The 19384-nt window shown below is 35.2% G+C and overlaps 1 protein-coding gene across 3 annotated transcripts in view; it reads left to right on the forward strand.

The window, feature by feature from the left end:
- MYO16 (myosin XVI) overlaps window positions 1–19384 on the forward strand; it is a 412228-nt gene that overhangs the window by 301799 nt on the left and 91045 nt on the right. For 2 of the 3 annotated variants that reach the window (XM_056328855.1, XM_056328854.1), the window contains exons 22-25: window positions 3587–3739; window positions 4365–4565; window positions 14302–14377; window positions 17038–17213. In XM_056328855.1, the coding sequence (XP_056184830.1) occupies window positions 3587–3739; window positions 4365–4565; window positions 14302–14377; window positions 17038–17213 (606 nt within the window). The remainder of the gene's footprint in view (window positions 1–3586; window positions 3740–4364; window positions 4566–14301; window positions 14378–17037; window positions 17214–19384) is intronic. The other variant, XM_056328853.1, reaches the window with a different exon arrangement.

Below are 19384 nucleotides of genomic sequence, written 5' to 3' on the forward strand. Positions count from 1 at the left end.
CTACATTAAGAAAAGGATGTGGAAATGTTAGGATACCAGATACAAGGGGGAACAGTCATCAAGACACTTCTGAAAAATAACTGATTATCAGGCTTAGGTTTAAAAATACTTTCTGAGTCCAACTTCAGTAAATAGAAGATGATTCTGCCTTCCGTTATCTTAGAATTACAAGTCTGAGAAATGCACATCCTTGCAAATTAAACTTGGTATTGTAGCTTCATCATCCTGGCTCATACACATACAGTCTGATAGATGTGTTGATATGACAGCTGCAAGCTTTACTCCATGCTCTGAACACACATCCCTTGAGAGAGCTAATGCTTCTGCATGACCAAAGGATGTAAATGAGTTTTACAAAGGGTGTTTGCATCCATCGTTCCCTCACTGATTGACTGTCACCAAGTTTTCTTTTCATAAATCCCCCCCCCCCTTTTTTTTTTTGGCTATGCCTTTTCAAGCAGTTATTTATATAAAGTGAGGAGCAAGAAAATTTCATTAGTCATAGATGCTTTTCTGTCTTTGGAGTATGCCACAATATTGGTCTTCTCCCTAAATTTGGATTTGAAGTGTACTTAATAGTACTAACTGGTCAAATGCAGTAAAAGAAAGAGAGTTCAAGCTAACACTATTTAATGTGATGAATACTTATTGCTTTTACTGAATGCCACTATATTATTTTTCAAATTCTACAATTTAGATAATACTGCAAGTTCTTTGCTTAAATACTTGAACAAGAATTTTTTTTTAAATAATAATAATCTGGAAGTACTTTTTAATGAAGACTTGGAGAAATGGTGTATTTGTTTTCACTGAGACATGGTAGTAAGCTAGGATTAGAAAGAAAGACAGGTAAAAAGGAGGATTTCTTAAAAAGAGGCATACAGTGGAGTCAATAAGAGGCATGTAAAGAACAGTTTAACAAGTACCATAGGTAATGTTGAGTAATGCTGCCAGATAAAGCAAACATACCACGTTCAAAGGTTCTCCCACAACATTTGTTTTAGGTAGAAAAATAATTGTGTTGTCTTTTGCTGTTAGTACTATATTTCCATCTAATTTTCATGGGTGCAATGAAATATGTGTTTAAAACATGTAGTTTTCTGAACTTTTCGTATCTTTGGAAGAAAATGTCATTGTTTTATATAATACTTCATATAACATGGAGCAAAAGAAGTTTAGTTAGCAAAGCTAGTTTACTTCATTTTCATCTGATTTCTACATTTCAGCTGTTTTAATTATTACGTCAACCTGTGTCGAACTTTTAATTTCAAACATTCATTTTATTACCTTTTTCCAGCAGGTTCTATAAAACACTGAAATGGAGAAAGATATGATCAGAATGTCTTGCTTTTCAGCAGTCTCTGGCTGGTCTCCTGGTTCTCATTCTGCAAGGCTGTTACAATCATTGCTAGAGACAGCAGCTTTGGTCAAGCTTCCAGTTTGTATAAGCACTTGAGCTTACTTTTTGGTCTGGTTTGCAGAACCTTACTGTCACTATGACAAGTCTGCCAATCTGAATGACAGTATTGTTTATGTTACTAAAAAGCACACCAATGTATGCCGTAATATACTGATCACTAGAATTTAATGTGTGTGGGTTTTTTTCTGTACTCATCCAGCATGTTATGTATGAATATTTTAACAAAATACTATGCCTTTTACTTCTGGCAGTTAAAACCAATGGTATTTGTCAGATCTTTTCAAGATATGGCTAAGACAGTCTTGCCCTTTGGCTCAAATTGTGTAGTTTAATAATTTTGCTGCGCAGTCAGGTCCTCAAGTACATTTATTGGTTTTATGTATTTTAGGAGATTGGCACAGGATAAAAAGTAAGCTTGAGTTGATAGTGATTTTGTCAACATTTTTTATGGTAAAATATACCTATGTAAAGTGAAAGGACATGGTTCTCTAAATAACTCATTTGCAAATAAAGATATATGCAGCATGCATCATTTTAAAGCTTTACATATCCTATGAAGTATAAGCTTGTAAGGGTATGTTGCCTTCTAAAATAATGTTATGAAAATAACATTCTGAAAAGATTTTGTAATTAGAATTAGAATTTGAAAAGTGATCAGTGAAGAATATTTTGCCTGCCACAAAATTTAAAAAGCTGTCTTTTTCCATAAAATAAGTAGGTAGTGTAAGTCAATTTTATAGTTTCATTGTAAATAAAATGAGATAAAAATCTGAATCTTTAGAAATCCCACTTTAAAAAAACTAGTGGGTTTATTAGAGGCTGTCTTTTGTCTGCATTATCATACATTGGTAAAGGCAGTTAATAACAGACATTTGGTTATAAAATGTGGTTTTGTTTTGTTTCTTCTTACTGTTATTCACACTAGACTATTTCATTGTGTAGCAACTGCAAGTTGACTGTAGTAGCATGAGGCATTAATGGAAAATTCAGGCAACTATTACACATCACTTGGGTTCTTTTCCCTCATCTGGATGTTAAGCCATGTAATTATAGGATTGCTCTAAATATTTCATATTTTTTAATGTGGCTTACAGGTGGAATTGCTTTTACACACTTTATTCATTGAAGATATACTTTATGCCAAAAAAAATATGTGACTAGTTTAGCCTGAAAAGAGACTGCATGCAAGCATACTTTGCATCATTCCTTATATAAAGGGTTCTTCCACCCTTTTAGGAGTTTCTGCTTTGTTAATTTGTTAGTGACAGTACCGTTTTGAGGACGTTTTAGAATTTTCCATTAGAATTTCCACTTTAACATAAATAAAACACTAAAAACATGTTTTCCACAAAGTTATTAAATATTTATTTTTTTGCAGATTGTGAGCTTTGAATAAAATGCAAAAGGTCCCAAAAGAAGCTGATACAACTCCCACCTGTTTTTAATTGAAAATCAGATTCCTATTAAACTATTTATTTTGCAAAAGTGGCACTACACCTCTTATAAGACAATCAAAGAAAATATTTGAGAGGCTTTTATATTATTTATCTTTTCAAACTTTGAACTTGCCAGCCTTCCCTTACAATATCAATAAAATGGAGAGAATCAACTAATAAAATGTCCCTAGATGTTTTATAACATATATTTGGGCAAAACACAGTGAGTTATTCAGACACTGCTTTAGACTTCAGTGACATTGTATGTGGAAGCAGAGTTTTAATGTCCTTGTAAATTTTGAACTAACTACAGTCAGAATCTTAACCAAATATGTAGTTATTTTTTCTGAAAGCACATTGCATCTGTGTAGTTTCCCTGAATATAAATGGCAGAAGAATATTAAGTGTACCAATTTATACTTAGAGCTACCTCACTTCAATCAGTGGAATTAGTGTAAATTTGCACTGTATTTGATAATGCTGGTGTTTGATAATTCTTATGTGGAATTCACAATAAACTGTGCAGACAGAAAACTGTTTATTCCTAATTTAATACTAATAGCTGTTAAAATGTAAATTTCCCTAGGGTCTTGCTAATCTATGATCTGCCGAGAGGAGCATATTGTGGATTGACATTTCTTCAAATTCAATATTAGACGTGCAGTAAAACCTACACCGATGAATTATCCAGTGAGCTTCTAATACTAATTTTTTCTTCGTTTTACAATAGCTATGTGTCAACATGACCAATGAGAAGATACACCAGTACATCAGTGAAGTGCTTTTCCTGCAAGAGCAAGCCGAATGTGTACGAGAGGGAGTTGCCATGGAAACAGTGTATTCTCCTGGTAACCACACTGCAGCCTTGGATTTTTTCTTTCAGGTAGTTTTCAGATCTATTTTACACCATGTGTATTTTTACACAGTCTCTGCATGTTAGACTGATACAAACTTTTGCCTGCAATTTCTGATTTATGAATCAATCTGTAGAGAAGATTATGGGTCCAAAGAGACCATAGAGAGGGCTGTCATAACTGCCCTCATAGGCTGAGGGCTGACCGAGCTTTCTAACAGTCCAGGGTTGGAGAAGATGTCACAGAAACTCCTTGCCTGTACTGATTAATGTGTAATATCTGTGTATCACGCCGTGTCATTAATGCAGCTGTGGGACAGATAAGTCTGTGTTGTAAGCCTGACAGCTTCTTTTGTGCCTGAAGCTGGTTTCTGGACTATAACTTCTAAGAAGGAAGTAGCCCAAGCAGTATCCTGAAAGATCATCAATAGTTACAATTTTTGGCAACTGAAATATTATTCCCTATGTTTCTTGCAGAATTATCTGATGTGCATAGCCTTGGAGACTTACCAGAATATTTTAACCATTTTTTTTCCTTTTCTTTGTGGTGATATATGTAGCTGTTTACTAAATGACAAGCTGTGTTACTCTACAAGGAAAAACTGACATTCTAGTCCTCCTGTATAGAACGAGAAAAATCTGGTTTTCATTTCAGAAACCATCAGGCTTTTTGTCAATGCTGGATGAAGAAAGCCAATCTATTTGGTCAGTGGAACAGAGTCTTTCTAAACGCATTCAGGCTTACCTGGATACATCAGACACAAATACAGTATATTCCTCCACAAAAGATGGAAATGGTAACCTAGCCCCAAAGGATCAGGGCTCCACCTTCACTGTTATGCATTATGCTGGGAGGGTAAGTTGTCTCAATGATTGGTTTCACACAGCTAATGTAAAAGAGTAAACAAAACAAAATTCTGCATGGCTTCTCCAACTCCTGGCTATAAAACACAACTCACTTTCTAGTGATTAATTTTCAGAGGACAACTTAGAATTTCAATGCAATATCTAGTCTATAAAATCTGTAGTTTGTATCACATTGTGCAGAATTCAGGCTACCTAATTCTGGCTCCTAAATTGGATCTTCATTGTAAGCATTTCATGTAGAGGGGGGTGATTCGGATACCTCAGTATAAATTTTTAATGCCATTTTAGTTGGCTGTCACTTTGCTTTCAGATGTTGTTCCAGAACAGTACAGATTCCCTGTAGATCCTCTGCCATATATGTAGATACCTGGGATACCAGCATGCATCTGGTAAAAAAAGTAAACAAGTTTTTTGTTAATAGTCATAATGAAAATATACATTTTTTCCTTTTTTCTTCAAAATCTCAGAACATGCTATGGGTGTCTAAATATATCTGTAAAACAAGAGGAATATTTCACATTTCCCCTCCTGCAATGTTCATGGAAAAGCATAATGGATTCTGTTAAATAGGCCTCTTACCTTTTTCTTTCCAATGCTCCCTCATTTTCCCATTTTCTCCACAACCATACGCAACTCAAAGCTAGCAAAACTGGTATGTGTTTAAAGGGATAATTTATATATATATAATTATATATATATATATATATATAAACTGACAGATTAGCTACTCTGATTAATCTGACATGCTGCCATTTCTCTGTGCTGAAAGCATGGTATTTAAAATGAGCTAATGAATGTAGATTGTATGGGCACAATACAATGGGGGCTTTCAGTTATCACTTTTCCAAAATTTCCACTGAAATCAGGTGAGAACATAGACTGAAGGCTGCAGGGATCAGTCTTTACACCTGAACAATTTATTCCGTGTCTGTTCACACTTTCTAAGTCACACGTAGCTGATCCCACGAGCTATCTATCCACTGATGGACTCCCATAAAAGTATTGTGCACAGCACATTTAGAAACTGTTTAGCTACTGTGCTGGGGAACGACCACAGCATGATCATATGCACTGCACTGTTTATAACTGTAAGTGTTATTAGTTGATAACTTTACCTAGCAGGTTACTTTAAGCCTGAGACCTCAGTAAAGCCCGCTGTCAGGCAGAACCTGGCTTTTTCAGGATTTAGTGGTAGCACATGATACATACCTAATCACTTCAGAATTGTCTGTGGAAGACACGTGGAAACTGCAGGTGCTTCAGTATAACCAGACAACTGACACCTGGACGCTCCTCCCTTTACCTAAGCAACCGACAGAAGAGATGAGTTCGATGAACAAGAAATTGGGCAGCTATGGTAAAGTCTTTTGATTAGAATGCATATTGCAGTTCTAAAACAAATGTAACAACTTTGCTGCTGCTTATTGTGAGAGATAATTAGAGCAACCTTCCCTCACATGATTTTCTGAATAGCAAACGTAGGGGGTTTATCTGGTATGCTGCTAAAAAAAATCAATTTCAATTCAGAATGGAGATCTACATGTTTGCTAGGGTAAGAACACCAGAAAAATAACTCTGCTCCATGCTGCTAAAGGTACTAGATGACACACTTTCTGCTATGATGAATATTTTAGGTGGGACAGATCTATGCTGTTGAACATCCAGTTAGTTGACTATTGGTAGTGGGTACTCATATGAGGTGTGTTCAAGGCTCGTCTCCAAGTCACCAAAAAAAGGCTTGCTGGCTCTGTCATATCTCAAGGTAACATTCTATGCACTGAGCTCTCCAGAACAGATGAGAATGTTCATGGTTAGGCTTCCTTGACTAGATAAGATCCGTTACAGCAATATAAATGGGAAAAGGTCTATTTTGTGGCTTCTCATTTGGACATGAAGTCGATGGAGGTGTTGAATGGTGTTCTGATGCAGACAAATTTTTTCTTTCCCAACAAGAGAAATATGGTCATTATGGAAAGGATTAAAACTGTTTGAGCAGTGCTTGAATTCCTAACCTAAATACTTTGAATAATTCCCTGGAGGCTCTTCTTTCATCATAAGGCCTTCTACTTAGACTCAAATTATTTGCCAAAGTTAAATGGTTTGAATACCTCCACTACTGGGACTTTTCAGTAGGAATGCGGGCACACAGTGGTTAGATAACAGCACAATGAAGATTTTGTGAAACCTATTAGCACTTAAAAGTGATAGAGTTAAGAACTGACTGTGGACTCCAGATGTCTAATTTAATTTATAAATCTGTTCTATACTTGTTAGGTAAATATTTTTTCATGGAGTTCTGTTATGATTATACAAATTTATCACAGTAGTTCTAAAAGGTTCCACACACCAAAAAACTGACATGGAAGCAGCAGCAAGGCAGCTGCATTAAAATCACAAGCAGAATAATAAGAACATTTCTTCAAAATAAAAAAAAAAAAAAAAAAAATCCTTATTCTCTGAAGAAGCAGTCAGTAGGAAGATTTCTTAAGATCAAAGTTTCAGGTGCCTAGTTCTGAAAGTCAAACTGTGAGTGGCAAGGAGTACACTTTTCATTAATGTGTGTTTTAGCCTTGCATAGTTGTTTAGATTATTTTTATATATATATAACAAAGACATGTGGTTTGACCTTTTCCTAATAATAGTAATGCCATTTAATTTAAAAGTATGAACAAACAGACAGCTCTCTATGTAAATTCACACATTCTTTTGAAGTCAATGGAGATCCTTTGATTTACATTGGCCAAGGAACTATTCCAGACGGTCGGGTTGTTCTTTGCATCCTTATGACAGTAAAATGCTCGGCCCTGCCAAAACAGAAAAGTTCCTGTGCAAGTTCTTAAGTCTTCTTACTTTAATAATGATTGAGCAAAATCCTCAAAGACACCTGCATTTTTGATATCTCATGGGACTGTTATCTGACTATCACAGATTGAAATTTCCAGTGATTTATGATATGTATTTACATCAAATCTGATGATAGCATTACTGTATTAAATAATGACACAAACTGAGTTTATTCTGAGACTAGTATGTCTTCGTAAGTTGATAAACTGAATATGAAAAACTAGGATTTTAAAAATGCTGATGCTGTTCTTTAGATTGTGCTATTACTGCATTTAGTAGACTTTAGAAGTCATTTGTGATTTATGTTTTATGAATATTATTAAAGGATCAGGCTTTTAAATATATCAAGTTTTATGGGCACTCAAAAATAAGAATTTCATATATAAAGTAACAGTAGATTTTGGCAGGTTTTGAGAGCCTTTTTTATACTCCAATATCAATTAAATGAGTCTAAAGTAAGTGAAGTATAAAACAATCTTTCTCTGTGTCATTACCTTCAGAGATCCTCAAATTTAAAACAAGGGGCCTTGATTTTATTTTCACAACAATTTTTCACTCATCTTAACTTCTTTGACTTCATAGAGCTTCTCATTATTTACATGAGTATAATTGAAAGACAAATCAGACCCAGAGGGTAGAAAAAGAATTACCAATAAAATGTGACAGGTAATTGAACATTACATATTTCACTTCTAGGCTTAATCATTTATATTCAGATGTCGTGTCTGGGTTGGTGTTTGTGAAGGAAGTCACAGTGAATGCAGGCTCTGTGTTAGAAGGTCAAGGCAGACATCCTGATTTCTCTAGGTAACAAAAGTTGTAACTGCAATGTAGGTCACAGCCAACATGAAACAGCTGCTACTCCGAGTCATCTAGAGCAAAAGAAAAAGCTATTATTCTGTGTTGGCCCTGGCATGAATCTTATTGCAATTTGGGCTTCTTTTCATCAGTAGTTTATGTATGTAGCTCAAAGTCCATAAAGAATTGAATTTGTACCTTTATCCAGACATCTACAGTAGCTACTTTAGCAACTCATAAGTGCAGTTGTACTGGAAAACGCAGCTATTAAAAATACTGCCTTGCTGAAGAGACCTACTTTTGTATATTTAATTGAGATTGAAAGGCAACCATTTGTGGACAAAATTGATATCTCTAACATTATATCATGAGAGAACTACAGCTGATACAGATGTGTCCATGCAGTTTTCAAGACCTCTAACATGTTCATACCTTAACATTTTGTGTCAGGATACTTGCAGGAAAATTATCTTTTTTTCCACTATCAAGTCTTCGGGATTGATTGTAGCCCTGCATTGTCAGGTATCACCCATTCCCGTATGTTTTATGGTCAGTAGCTTTTCTTAGGACTACATATGCCATATTATTAATCCAAGCCTAATAAACCTCAGGCTATTCCAGAAAAAGCAGTACTAAGAGAAAAAGAGAAGAGATGACGTGTCAGAAATGAAAAAAGGAAAGCATGAGTTGAAATGAGAGGAAGAGGGCACATGAGCCTCAGAGTAATGTGTAAGGGAAAAAACCCCAAAGAACTTGGAATCCATACTTCATTTTCTGACAGATGCAAAACTTTAAGAAATCTGTATGTATAATATCATTCTTGGAGACCATTGATTTCTTCTTATTTTCTTTACTATTTTGGAATCAAGAAAGTAGAATAAAAGAGGAAAATAATATGCACAAGTAAGCTTCTGCACACAGAAGAAATCAACACGGCGGGAGATTTCTCAGTGGAAGCTGAGAAAGAATACTGTATTACACAAATGTGACAGAATGATCCTGTGGAAGAAAGAAAACAACTTTTTCTTCATTTGTCTTGAATTTTACTATCATGCCTGCACAACACCAAGTCTGTCTTTTTCTGCATGAGCAATATGATACATTGCTCATGAACATACATGAACACATGCTTGGCAAAGGCCACGGTGAACATTACTACTTTATCATATCAAGTATTTTATTTTAATTATGCAGCTGAACAGAATCCTACAGTGCCTTGACACATTATGAGTCTCTTCTAAGAGCTATTTAATGTCTTGCTATCTGAATGCTCTAAGACAAAAAGCTTATCTGTTCTGTTCAGGCAGAAGGTAGAAAAGAATGATTTAGATTTTGTATGACTAAAAAAATTCTAGTGGAAGGCTTTATCTGAAGGTTGTTTGACACATTTCCCTGAATACTGGCAGTCTGATCTCTCCTGGAAAAATGCTGCTCATCTGGGGCATTGCTTTGTTTCTGATGCCTGCCTAACATGAATGTCTCAGCTGCTTCTCACAGAGCCTGCATGCCTGGCAGCACCGTGAGAGGAGGGGCCTGCAGGTTCCATGCTGCATGCCGCAAGCTTGCCTTGGGGAAGCAAAGTGTTTTACGGGTGCAGTTGATCAATGCATCTGACCATCGGCTGAAACTATACTAAGAATGTGTAGTACTGAATTTCTAGGTACTTTTATTGATAACATTAATATTTTAACAAAGGGCTTCACATGAATTATATTTCTGAAGTGTGAGGAGTACTGATGGCTGTGATTTTTGAAGAATAACATTCCATCACCAAACTTTCTCGAGGACTCAAAGTTCTTTTTTGAAAGTTTATTGAAAAATTAACATATCAATAAGTAAATCAGAAACATATTATCTTAGCACAGTGCCAAGAGACACAGCTTTACCTAATAGTGGTATTTAATATACTGGTGTTCAAGACAATGAGCTATTTACGCCGTTTTTCATGAAATCTGAATAATAGGTTGTCATAATTTAATCTTTCTGCAGTTTAACTTTATACTTGAATTTACAAATCAGATAAGTCCCTTGTCACTGTTTGTCTTGTCACTGTTTTGATTTATAGGACTGTAATAAACCGATCAGACTTAAAGACCAACTTCTTTGCTCTATAAACCAGTGCACATAATGTCCTTTAAGTGCAGATCAATGTCTGTTCCATTTCTCAGCTATGTGCATTTCAGAAATACCCCTCAGCTGTCAGCTCACCTTCACCAAGGCAGTCTTCACTGAAATGCCTTATATATCCCAGGCAGACTCTGAAACTGAACCTCTAAATCAAAAGACAAAAGGAGATGGATTAATCAATAAGGATGCTTTCTTTTTCTCTATTTTTTCCCCAGGCTGAATCCCCAGACATAACAATCAAATCAGTCTAGTCTAAGCTAAACCAAGGCCTATAAAGGTTACTTGACAAAGATTCTCTTTTTCACACAGACAAGATAGTTGTGCTTTTCCTCCCTTTCTCTCTCTCTTTCTTTAAGTAAACTTTATATTTGGACTTTCACTTACAGGAGAAAATAACAGAGCACTTTCTTCCACCCTCCTACTTTATTTCTAAATATCTGCTGCTTTCAATATGCTACTATTTCTATCACAGTGTTAAAATGAGACTTTACAGACTATATAAAATTATTTACCTCACTCATTGTTAAGACTTGTTTTGGGAGGGTGATAAGCCCAGTGATCCTAATAAATAATGGCACATTCAAGCATTTAAATGATATCGTTCACATTTAACTACTGGCAGAAAATTAACGACTGCAAGTGACCCTCTGTGCACTGAAATTGTCCTTGGACGTTTTCAAAAATTTCTCTTTGAAGTATCTGAACTGATTATTTTCTTATTAGCTAAACAACACATGCAAAACTGACCTTCTGAGTTACATTTTGTTATTAAATAGTAAAATTTTCCCTTTTAACTGTGAATGCAGTCAGATCAACCTTAACATTCCAGGTGGTATTTTCCTAGCTTGTTTTAGGGTTCCTACTGGATCTGCCATTAACCATGACTGCATTTGGCCTATTGCAAGATATGAGAACAAAAAGGAGTATTTGATGTAATTGATGAAAATTATGTGTAAAGGTGGCCCTGTCCATAAAGTATGTTGGGAAACCCAACAAACTTAGATAAAAACCTTTACCGAAGTCCGATGTTATGAGGTGAGATACTTCAGAAGAGAAGATGTGCAATGGAGTGGCTTGAGGATAATTAATGAGGAGGCAAGAGTATGTAAGAAGAGAGGAATGTGCAGTTCCCAAAGGTAGTTCTGTGCACATTTGATGGGTGAGTCTCCTGTTTTCTGGGTGTTGTTTTTTTTTACCTCTTACTTGTATCTACTAGTTCTCATGATAATAAAACCAGTTATACCAACTTAAATGACCAGAAAACAAAGGTTCAAAACAAATACAATTAAGTATATATTTTTTTTGCATAGCTGGTAACTAGTGAAACTCCTTGCTACAGAGTGTTACAGGTGCTGAAAATGGTAATGATTCTGGAAACTCGAGGAGGAAACATCAGGCAACAGATATATTTAACACAAAGATGAGATACAGCCTACAGATCAAGAACTCCCTCATGGTCAGATCCCCGGAAGCTGAGAGGGGAACTGGTAGGAGGCACAGTGGAAATATTCCTCAATATTTGTCACTAAATATCTAGGACTTGGCCTTCCCAGTTATCACTGTTACGCTCTCTTCCTTTCTGAACTTAAATCAAGAAGAAAAGCAAATTAAATCCCTTTCTTGTTTTAGTGAAATAAAATGCAGTGTGGATCTGAATACGATTTTCTTTTCTAGTAATAGTTCAACTAGTTCAGGTAGTATCTAAAGATCTTGTTGACAGAGACACATAGGATTACATACTGTCTACCCCAAAGAGTTCATCACATGAAGTAAGATAGAACAAACAGCTGCAATAAATAAAGTGAGAATAAGGAGTACGTTTTATTAAACAGGAACTACATCTAAGCAAGTGCACATTTCCTCTCTGAATCATGTAATATTTGTTTGGGTTTTGTCTCCTCAGAATAACTATCCACTGTGCCTGAGTTCCAATCAGTGCAGAGTTTTGGACAGGTTTACTTTAGAAACCCAGTGGAAGAGGACTGAGGAAAATATATGTACTTTAGGCAAAGTGCTATGTAGGTTGGCATCTTGGATAAGGGCAGGATTAAATGAACAAAATTGACAGCTAGAAGAGGACTTCTTTCTTTTTCTCTTTTGTGGGACTGGCAGTGGATATGGAACCCTAGAATGCCGTTTCATTGGGTCAGTTTTCATGTGTTTAGGCAGTGAATTGATTTACCAAGACTATGGGAAAACTGCTAGAGAGTTACGAATTTCTTCAGAAAAGGGAGTCCTGCTAACTTTCATGCATTTTATGTGATATGATAGGTGTCTTGTGAATATAGTTATAGAAGTTGGTGATGTATTATACCAGCAGCAGGACTGAAACTTCTCTCTGTTGCAATCTAGGCACTTAATCATAATATAGTATCTCCCACTGCTATACTTACCTACTCTTCCCACCAATGCTAACTCTCTTCTTCTAATTTAGTCAAAGCCTGAAACACTCAATTAGGAACTGGCATTGTGGATTTGTCAAATAGGTTCTGTTAATTATCTTTTATGGACCAGTATGGTAGAACATTTACTTTAAGTACACTAAAAGCATTTAATAGTATACTTAAATTATTCTAATAGTTTGCTAACTATGTTGTATGTTCTTAGGAGATGCAATTAGAAAATTATATAACGTTGCATCTGTCATGGAAAAGAACGTAATTCTATTGTTATACCTTTTCTATGTCAGATGCCATACTAATTACATCATTTGACAATTACTAACTATAACAGATTATACACATCCAAGTCATGTAATCTCTTTTGTGAGTATGATAACATTACATAATTGTCAAATGACCCAATGGAAAACAAAATTAATGCTCTGATTAGTATTACTAATCTTAATTATATATTTACAGCTTTATTAAATATACAAGGAGAAGATTTCACCAAATATCTAAGGGGCTTAGTATAAAGATCCAATAAAAAACTTTAAAAGGCTTTAGATGGAAACATGGTCCCAAGATAAATAAAACCAAACTGTATTCTAAGTTCCTATTAAGTGTCTGCCTAATCCTGGAGGTAATACAATCTTTTTCTTCCTTTTTAACTTACAAATTCCTTTTGGAATTTATACTACCATGCAAGACAGAGCTGTTCATATCTAAAGCCTTTAACTGACTAGCTGCTTGTCATCCATCCCCATAAAAAACCCCACAAAAACAACAACCAAAACCTGAGCTTAGTGACTGCGTTTTTGGTCTTAGTGTCGCTTTTCTATACAGCATCTTCTGGGATGGGCTTAGTGTTAAAATGACCACTTGGTTGTATTTCTTCATTTCAGATATACCCTTGGGAACTCTGGCTAAAGCCTTGGGTCTGGCTTACTCTTCAGAGTGCCCACCACATGTGTTAGAGTTTATCTGCAGTCAGATGACAGATGGAATGATAATCCAGCTGTCTGTTCTTGAGATTATGACATCAGGCAAATAAATTTATTCAAAATCCTTATTTGCATAGTTGTTAGAAAGGTAAATGGGATTTGTACATAACCTATAGACTGAACTTGCCTCCAAAGAATGTATAAATGTCTGGAACTTGTCTTGACTGTGAGCTGGGACTCAGATTGTTCCGCGAGTGTTTTGTTGTGGTCAGCATAGACAGGTTCCCATTAACAAGGAGATCTGTGATCTGGAAGTAACTTGCTCATCCTACAGCGAAAGTGATGTTTAAGTCACTGCCTTCTACTCTGCACTACATTTTTGACTCAGTCTTACATTGTTGAACTGTTTCAGAATTGGTCTGATGAAATTTCAGTATACTTGCAGAGACACACTATTCAACAACTAGTTCTTCTGGTTAGTATTGTTGGCATTAAGAAAGGAGCGAAAGACCCTACCTGGTGCCAGCCTTTAACTGTTGAGTGGAAAAAACCATAGATTCATCTCTGCTGCTGTAGGATTTTTAAAAGATGCATTGATCATTACTAATGATGTCACAATATTTTATTATAGGTTACTTACGAGTTTGCTGGTGCCATAGAAAAAAATAAAGATTCCCTTTCACAAAATCTCCTATTTGTAATGAAAAGTAAGTAAATGGTTTTGTGGCTGCTGTTGTTGCTAGAAATCAAGATATTATGATTTGAATTTAATTTTAATTTTAATTTTCAGAGGAATGTATATGCATTTTATTTCCAGTAAAAGTCACCCTCATCTTTTTAGAGTATGTACTCATTGTTTGAAATTTGCTCTAATTTAGAAAGCTTTTAAAATTCATGAACATCAAGCTTCTTCATCATGTGATGTGATGTAAAGAACAAGAAAGTATAGTTTGATAGATGAGTATGACTTAAAAAAAACATTGGGGATGAATTAAAAAAAAAAAATCCCAGAAAATAGAGAGCTTCCAAAATCATAGAGTCTGCAGTGGGATGCACTTCACTGCTTGAGGACCTTTCTAAAAGCAGGAACTTGTGGGCGTTCTTATGTTTTTCAGTGAACAGTGAATGCAAAATTAAATATCTTTCCATATGCATATTGTATAATTATGCCTAATAATGATGCATCCCAGTTTATTAATTAATGATTCATAATTAGATAATTAGAAACCTCTATCATTTACATTTTCTGTGAAGAAAATTAAAACATTTTCCTCGGGGAAATGTCAGTGTACCCCAAGATGTAATTTGTTTTTTCTCAAGCCACTGCAGAGTCTTTCACTTAATATATTATCTACTTACATTTCTGTCCATAGAAACAGAGGTCTTCTGAACCTTATATTTGGCTTCTAAATCATCCCCACTGTTACAATATTTTGGGTTTTTAGCAATTTTACCATTAAATTAGGTAAACTCCCTAGCAAAATAATTGATGCATTTTAAAGGCAAAGAACGTACATTAAGGAGAAGAAAGAGATGGAAGAATTGATCTTGAATATAATCTTACTGATTATAGTTTTAGAGACATTCCAGTTCTTACTACTTGGAATTTACATGATAATCTCCCAAAGAGTGTAAGAATGTATGGCAACTTCCATTATGTTCTACAAGAGGAAGTATTCTTCCATTCTCTCCCATAGTCTCCTTTTGTGCTTTCATTGCTGTTTTGTGTAATCAGCTTTGCAACTGTTAAAAGCGAAGAATGGAGGACTGGTCTGTATATAAAATGTTTTATATGCTAAAAGTGAGTGTATATACAATTAACAAGTCATAATAATAACAGCGATTATAAATAATGGAAAAAATCTGAAGGTAGGATATTTACAAGCATGTAAGTCAAATTTAAGGGCTACAGTCCTGTTTTAAGTGACATAGGCTTAAAACCTATTGATTGTCAGTGACATATTTCCTTTAAGGTCAATTTCATAAGTTATGTAGGCATATACCTTAAGTGCATGCCTTCTTTGATTTTTATTGATTTTAATTTCCTTAATCAAAAAATTTGAATATGCTAACAACATGTATTTGCATATACATGTAAGAACGTGGAATGTACCTGTCCAACAAATAAATCAGGAGTATCTATTTACGTAGATTTTATCTGTTTTAATTTGAAGAACATAATTTTAATGCCTTTCCTAATGCTGCTTATAACATTTATCCATAATTTAAAAATATGGAGGTTTACTATGTCCACTGATTGTGCTGAAATTGTTTCAAATATCAGCTTTAGTGTCTTCCTCATAATTTTATATTTCCTTTTAAGTAAGGAATAGTAATCTGCACATAAAAAGGGAAACAAATCTATTGCATTTAAGCATCTAGTAATATACCTTTAGACAGCTAATAAAGAGCAAACAGAGGATTTCTACCTGCTGTGCTAAACTTAATGATGTTATTTATGATGTTTATCCCATTCATCTTTCTGGGGTTTTGTTTGTTTTATGCATGAGGAGTATGATCATAATGCCAGTTTGCTAGTTCTTAAAATACAGTAGTACAAATTAAGAATGGTTAAGGATATATCACACAACAGGTTTTTAATGGTTATTGGTGCTGTGGAAGTACAAGCAGCATGTAATTACCATGTTCATCTTAAAAAGCCCATGACCATTATCTCATAAGGGAAAATTTAACTGAAATTAATATAAAGTATCCTATCTGTCTTAAATTTTAAAAACACCTCTTGGAAGTGTATTTCTTTTGTACTAATTATCACCACTGCATCAAACGTATGTATGGCATTTTTTTCTGTAAATGTTTGTAAGTGTGGTTTTGATGTAGAGAAATGTGAACCCAGCTTGCTACACTTCTGTCCTTCGCTTTGCCTTTTGTTTTTTCTTATCCCTTCCCATATTGTGTTTTATAGAACTCTTTTTTTGGTGCAGTGAGTGTCTGTAATTTATTTCTGTCAAGTGCGTGATCATTTGTAAATGCTACATGTTAGGTAAATGTTGTGCAATATGCATTTCTTGTATTGCTTCGATAGATGGATAAATTTGGAATCTGTAATGGAATAAAAATCAGAGGTGATTATCACATAAGCAATTAAGTTTAGACAGATCACAGTCCAAAAGGTTATGTTTTCTGCCCTGTTTTGTTCATCACAGGACCTGAATATGTTTGAAAACAGATCCTTAGCTATTGAATGCTCTTTAATAACTAACTTAATAGTTTATTGGTTTGTCCACTTGCTTTCAGTTTACTTATTTAATTCGATCTCCTATTGTATGTATTTTTACTTCCAAATACATTTAATTTTCTAACTTGTATTTCATCTTCATGAATTAATTTCTTCTTTTTTTCCCAGCCAGTGAAAATGTAGTTGTCAATCAGTTATTCCAGTCCAAGCTGACACAAACTGGATCACTTGTTCCTCCATATCATGCCCTTAAAATTAAAGGCTGCAAAGCATCTTTTCTCAGTAAAAAATCATCAGTAGCCTGTGCAAGTGGAGAAGCAAAGAAATGTGTTGAGCTCAGCAAGGTAAGAATTTAGGACTCTTTCTGCTCTTTGCTCCTTTAAGATTTTTCTCAGTCACTTTGTCATTTCTGAAAGCTCCTTGTAGAGCTTGTACATTCCCTGTAGTCATTAAACTATTAAAATAATTTAGTACTGAATTTAAACACTAAAGCAATAATGAGAGCTAACAGGTTATAATTTACTAACATTAATAATACTGGCTCAGGAATCTCTTTCTTGGACTCTCTGAGAAGAAGGTTGGGCAAGATGATGAGGTCCCTTCAAGCCAGATTCAGTCCATGATTTTTTGGTTCCAGGGCTTAGCAGTGGATGGAATATTATTGACTTTTTGCTCTATAGGAACATTTCTTTATTTTGTCTCCTTGGCTGAGTTTATGATGAATAGTTAAGTAAATTAAGACATAGGAAGCACAAAAATTAAACCCCAATGTCTTTATTGTGTTAACCCGAGAAGATTTCTGGTTTGCAAAAGATAGTTTGTGTGGTTTGGTGTGAAGATCAGCCTCGTACATTTTGGCAAACATTGTTATTTTAAATGGTCACATGCATGTAAATTTTCCCAGTTAATTTGAAATCAAATCAAACTCTCCCCATTTCTGAACCTGTCTCTTTTTCTGCTAGCTATGTCAGCCAAAGAAGTTAAAAAACAAAACAAAACAAAACAAAAACAAAAAAAAAAAGAAAAGAAAAGAAAAAAACCACTAAAAACAAAAGAAGGAGAGAAACTTGGGAGGCTATCAGAAAATTAATTGTTCATGTCACACAGAACATCTCTCTTTTGAGGAGAAGTAACATGATTTCCTGAGTCCATTCTTGTCAGAGTGTTGGAATTCCTCCTTCTTCTGGAAAAGAAGCAACCAGTTCTCACAATACATCAGCTGCCTCACCAGGCTTCTTGAATCTTACAACTCTATTTTTGGCTTACAGCTGCATAAAATTGATTCTGTCATGGGATTAAGGAGCCCGCTCTCATGTGTCATTGTGGGAGGCTTTATGCAAGTACATCCACAGAACAGCAATGGGACTTTCCCTATAGCCCCCCTGCTGATAGCAGCATAATTCCTGTCTACTGTTCTTGTCAGTAATCTCAGTGGAAAAAATTAAGTTGAAATGAATAGTGTTGGTTTAAGGCTATATTTAGCAAACAGCTGAGGCATCACAAGGTGCCTTTAGGTGCCTTTCCACTATAGTAACAGCTTCCTAGAGGAAGCTTCCTAAGGCTGTGAAAAAGATCCTAGTCCCATACATGGAAGGAAGTATGAAAAGCACATCTAAGTTAGAAGCCTAATCAAGCCAGGGGGAAACACCACACAGCTGGGATCTCTGGAACGATGAGGTTTTTGACAAGTCTAGAATAGCTTTTAACCTGAAGTTACTCTTTTGAGAGATAGAAAACATATTCAAATTACTTTGGGAAGTGTGATAAATTAAGTCAGAAATTCCAGATTCAGTGAGAATGCTCTAAACTTTTAGGTATTAGGTGGAGGGTGGGAAGAACTTCATCCTTCATCTGGCCATAGAAACAAGGATGGCTTGGCTTCTCAAAGGTAGGCTTTGAGAAGAGCGGTGCAGGTGAGACAGAACTTAGTCTGTAGATACTAAGCTGGCCTAATTTGAGGAAGGTACTGTGCTTCCCTGTGGGATGGAAGCAGAACTTTAGGTATCTAAGTTGTTCCAGTGGCAAAAAAGAGGCACTTGCTATTTTGGACTAGGTACCTGATGCAGGAACTGGAAGTGGGTAAGTACTCTAGATTCTTTCATGGATCAAGCTCACATCTATAACTTTAGTGTCCCAAGTAATTTCTTCCTATTTCCAGTATAGCCTTGAAAATCCACTGTCATGGGCTGGAATAATGTTGGGTTTGTTATTTTGATGTTATTGTAATTGGAAATGCAATGTAAGGGACATTTTCTTTTCAGCTTAGAATCAAAATGACTGCATGCTGGAAAATCATAATCACTGAATATTTCTTGAAGTTTATCCTGAGGGTAAAGGCAATAAAAAGGAAAAGAGAAAAAAAAAAAAAAAAGGAATGGGGAGGGGGAGAAAGAGGGATATTAAGACAAGAATTATTCACCAGAGACTAGCATTCCTTTTATATCTGAAATTTGAGTTGTAACATGCATCATACTGTAAGCAGTGAGAAATGCAAAATGGATGGTTGCTGTGTATG

Source organism: Falco biarmicus, chromosome 2, assembly GCF_023638135.1.
Source record: "Falco biarmicus isolate bFalBia1 chromosome 2, bFalBia1.pri, whole genome shotgun sequence".
In the NCBI taxonomy this organism is placed as follows: domain Eukaryota; kingdom Metazoa; phylum Chordata; class Aves; order Falconiformes; family Falconidae; genus Falco; species Falco biarmicus.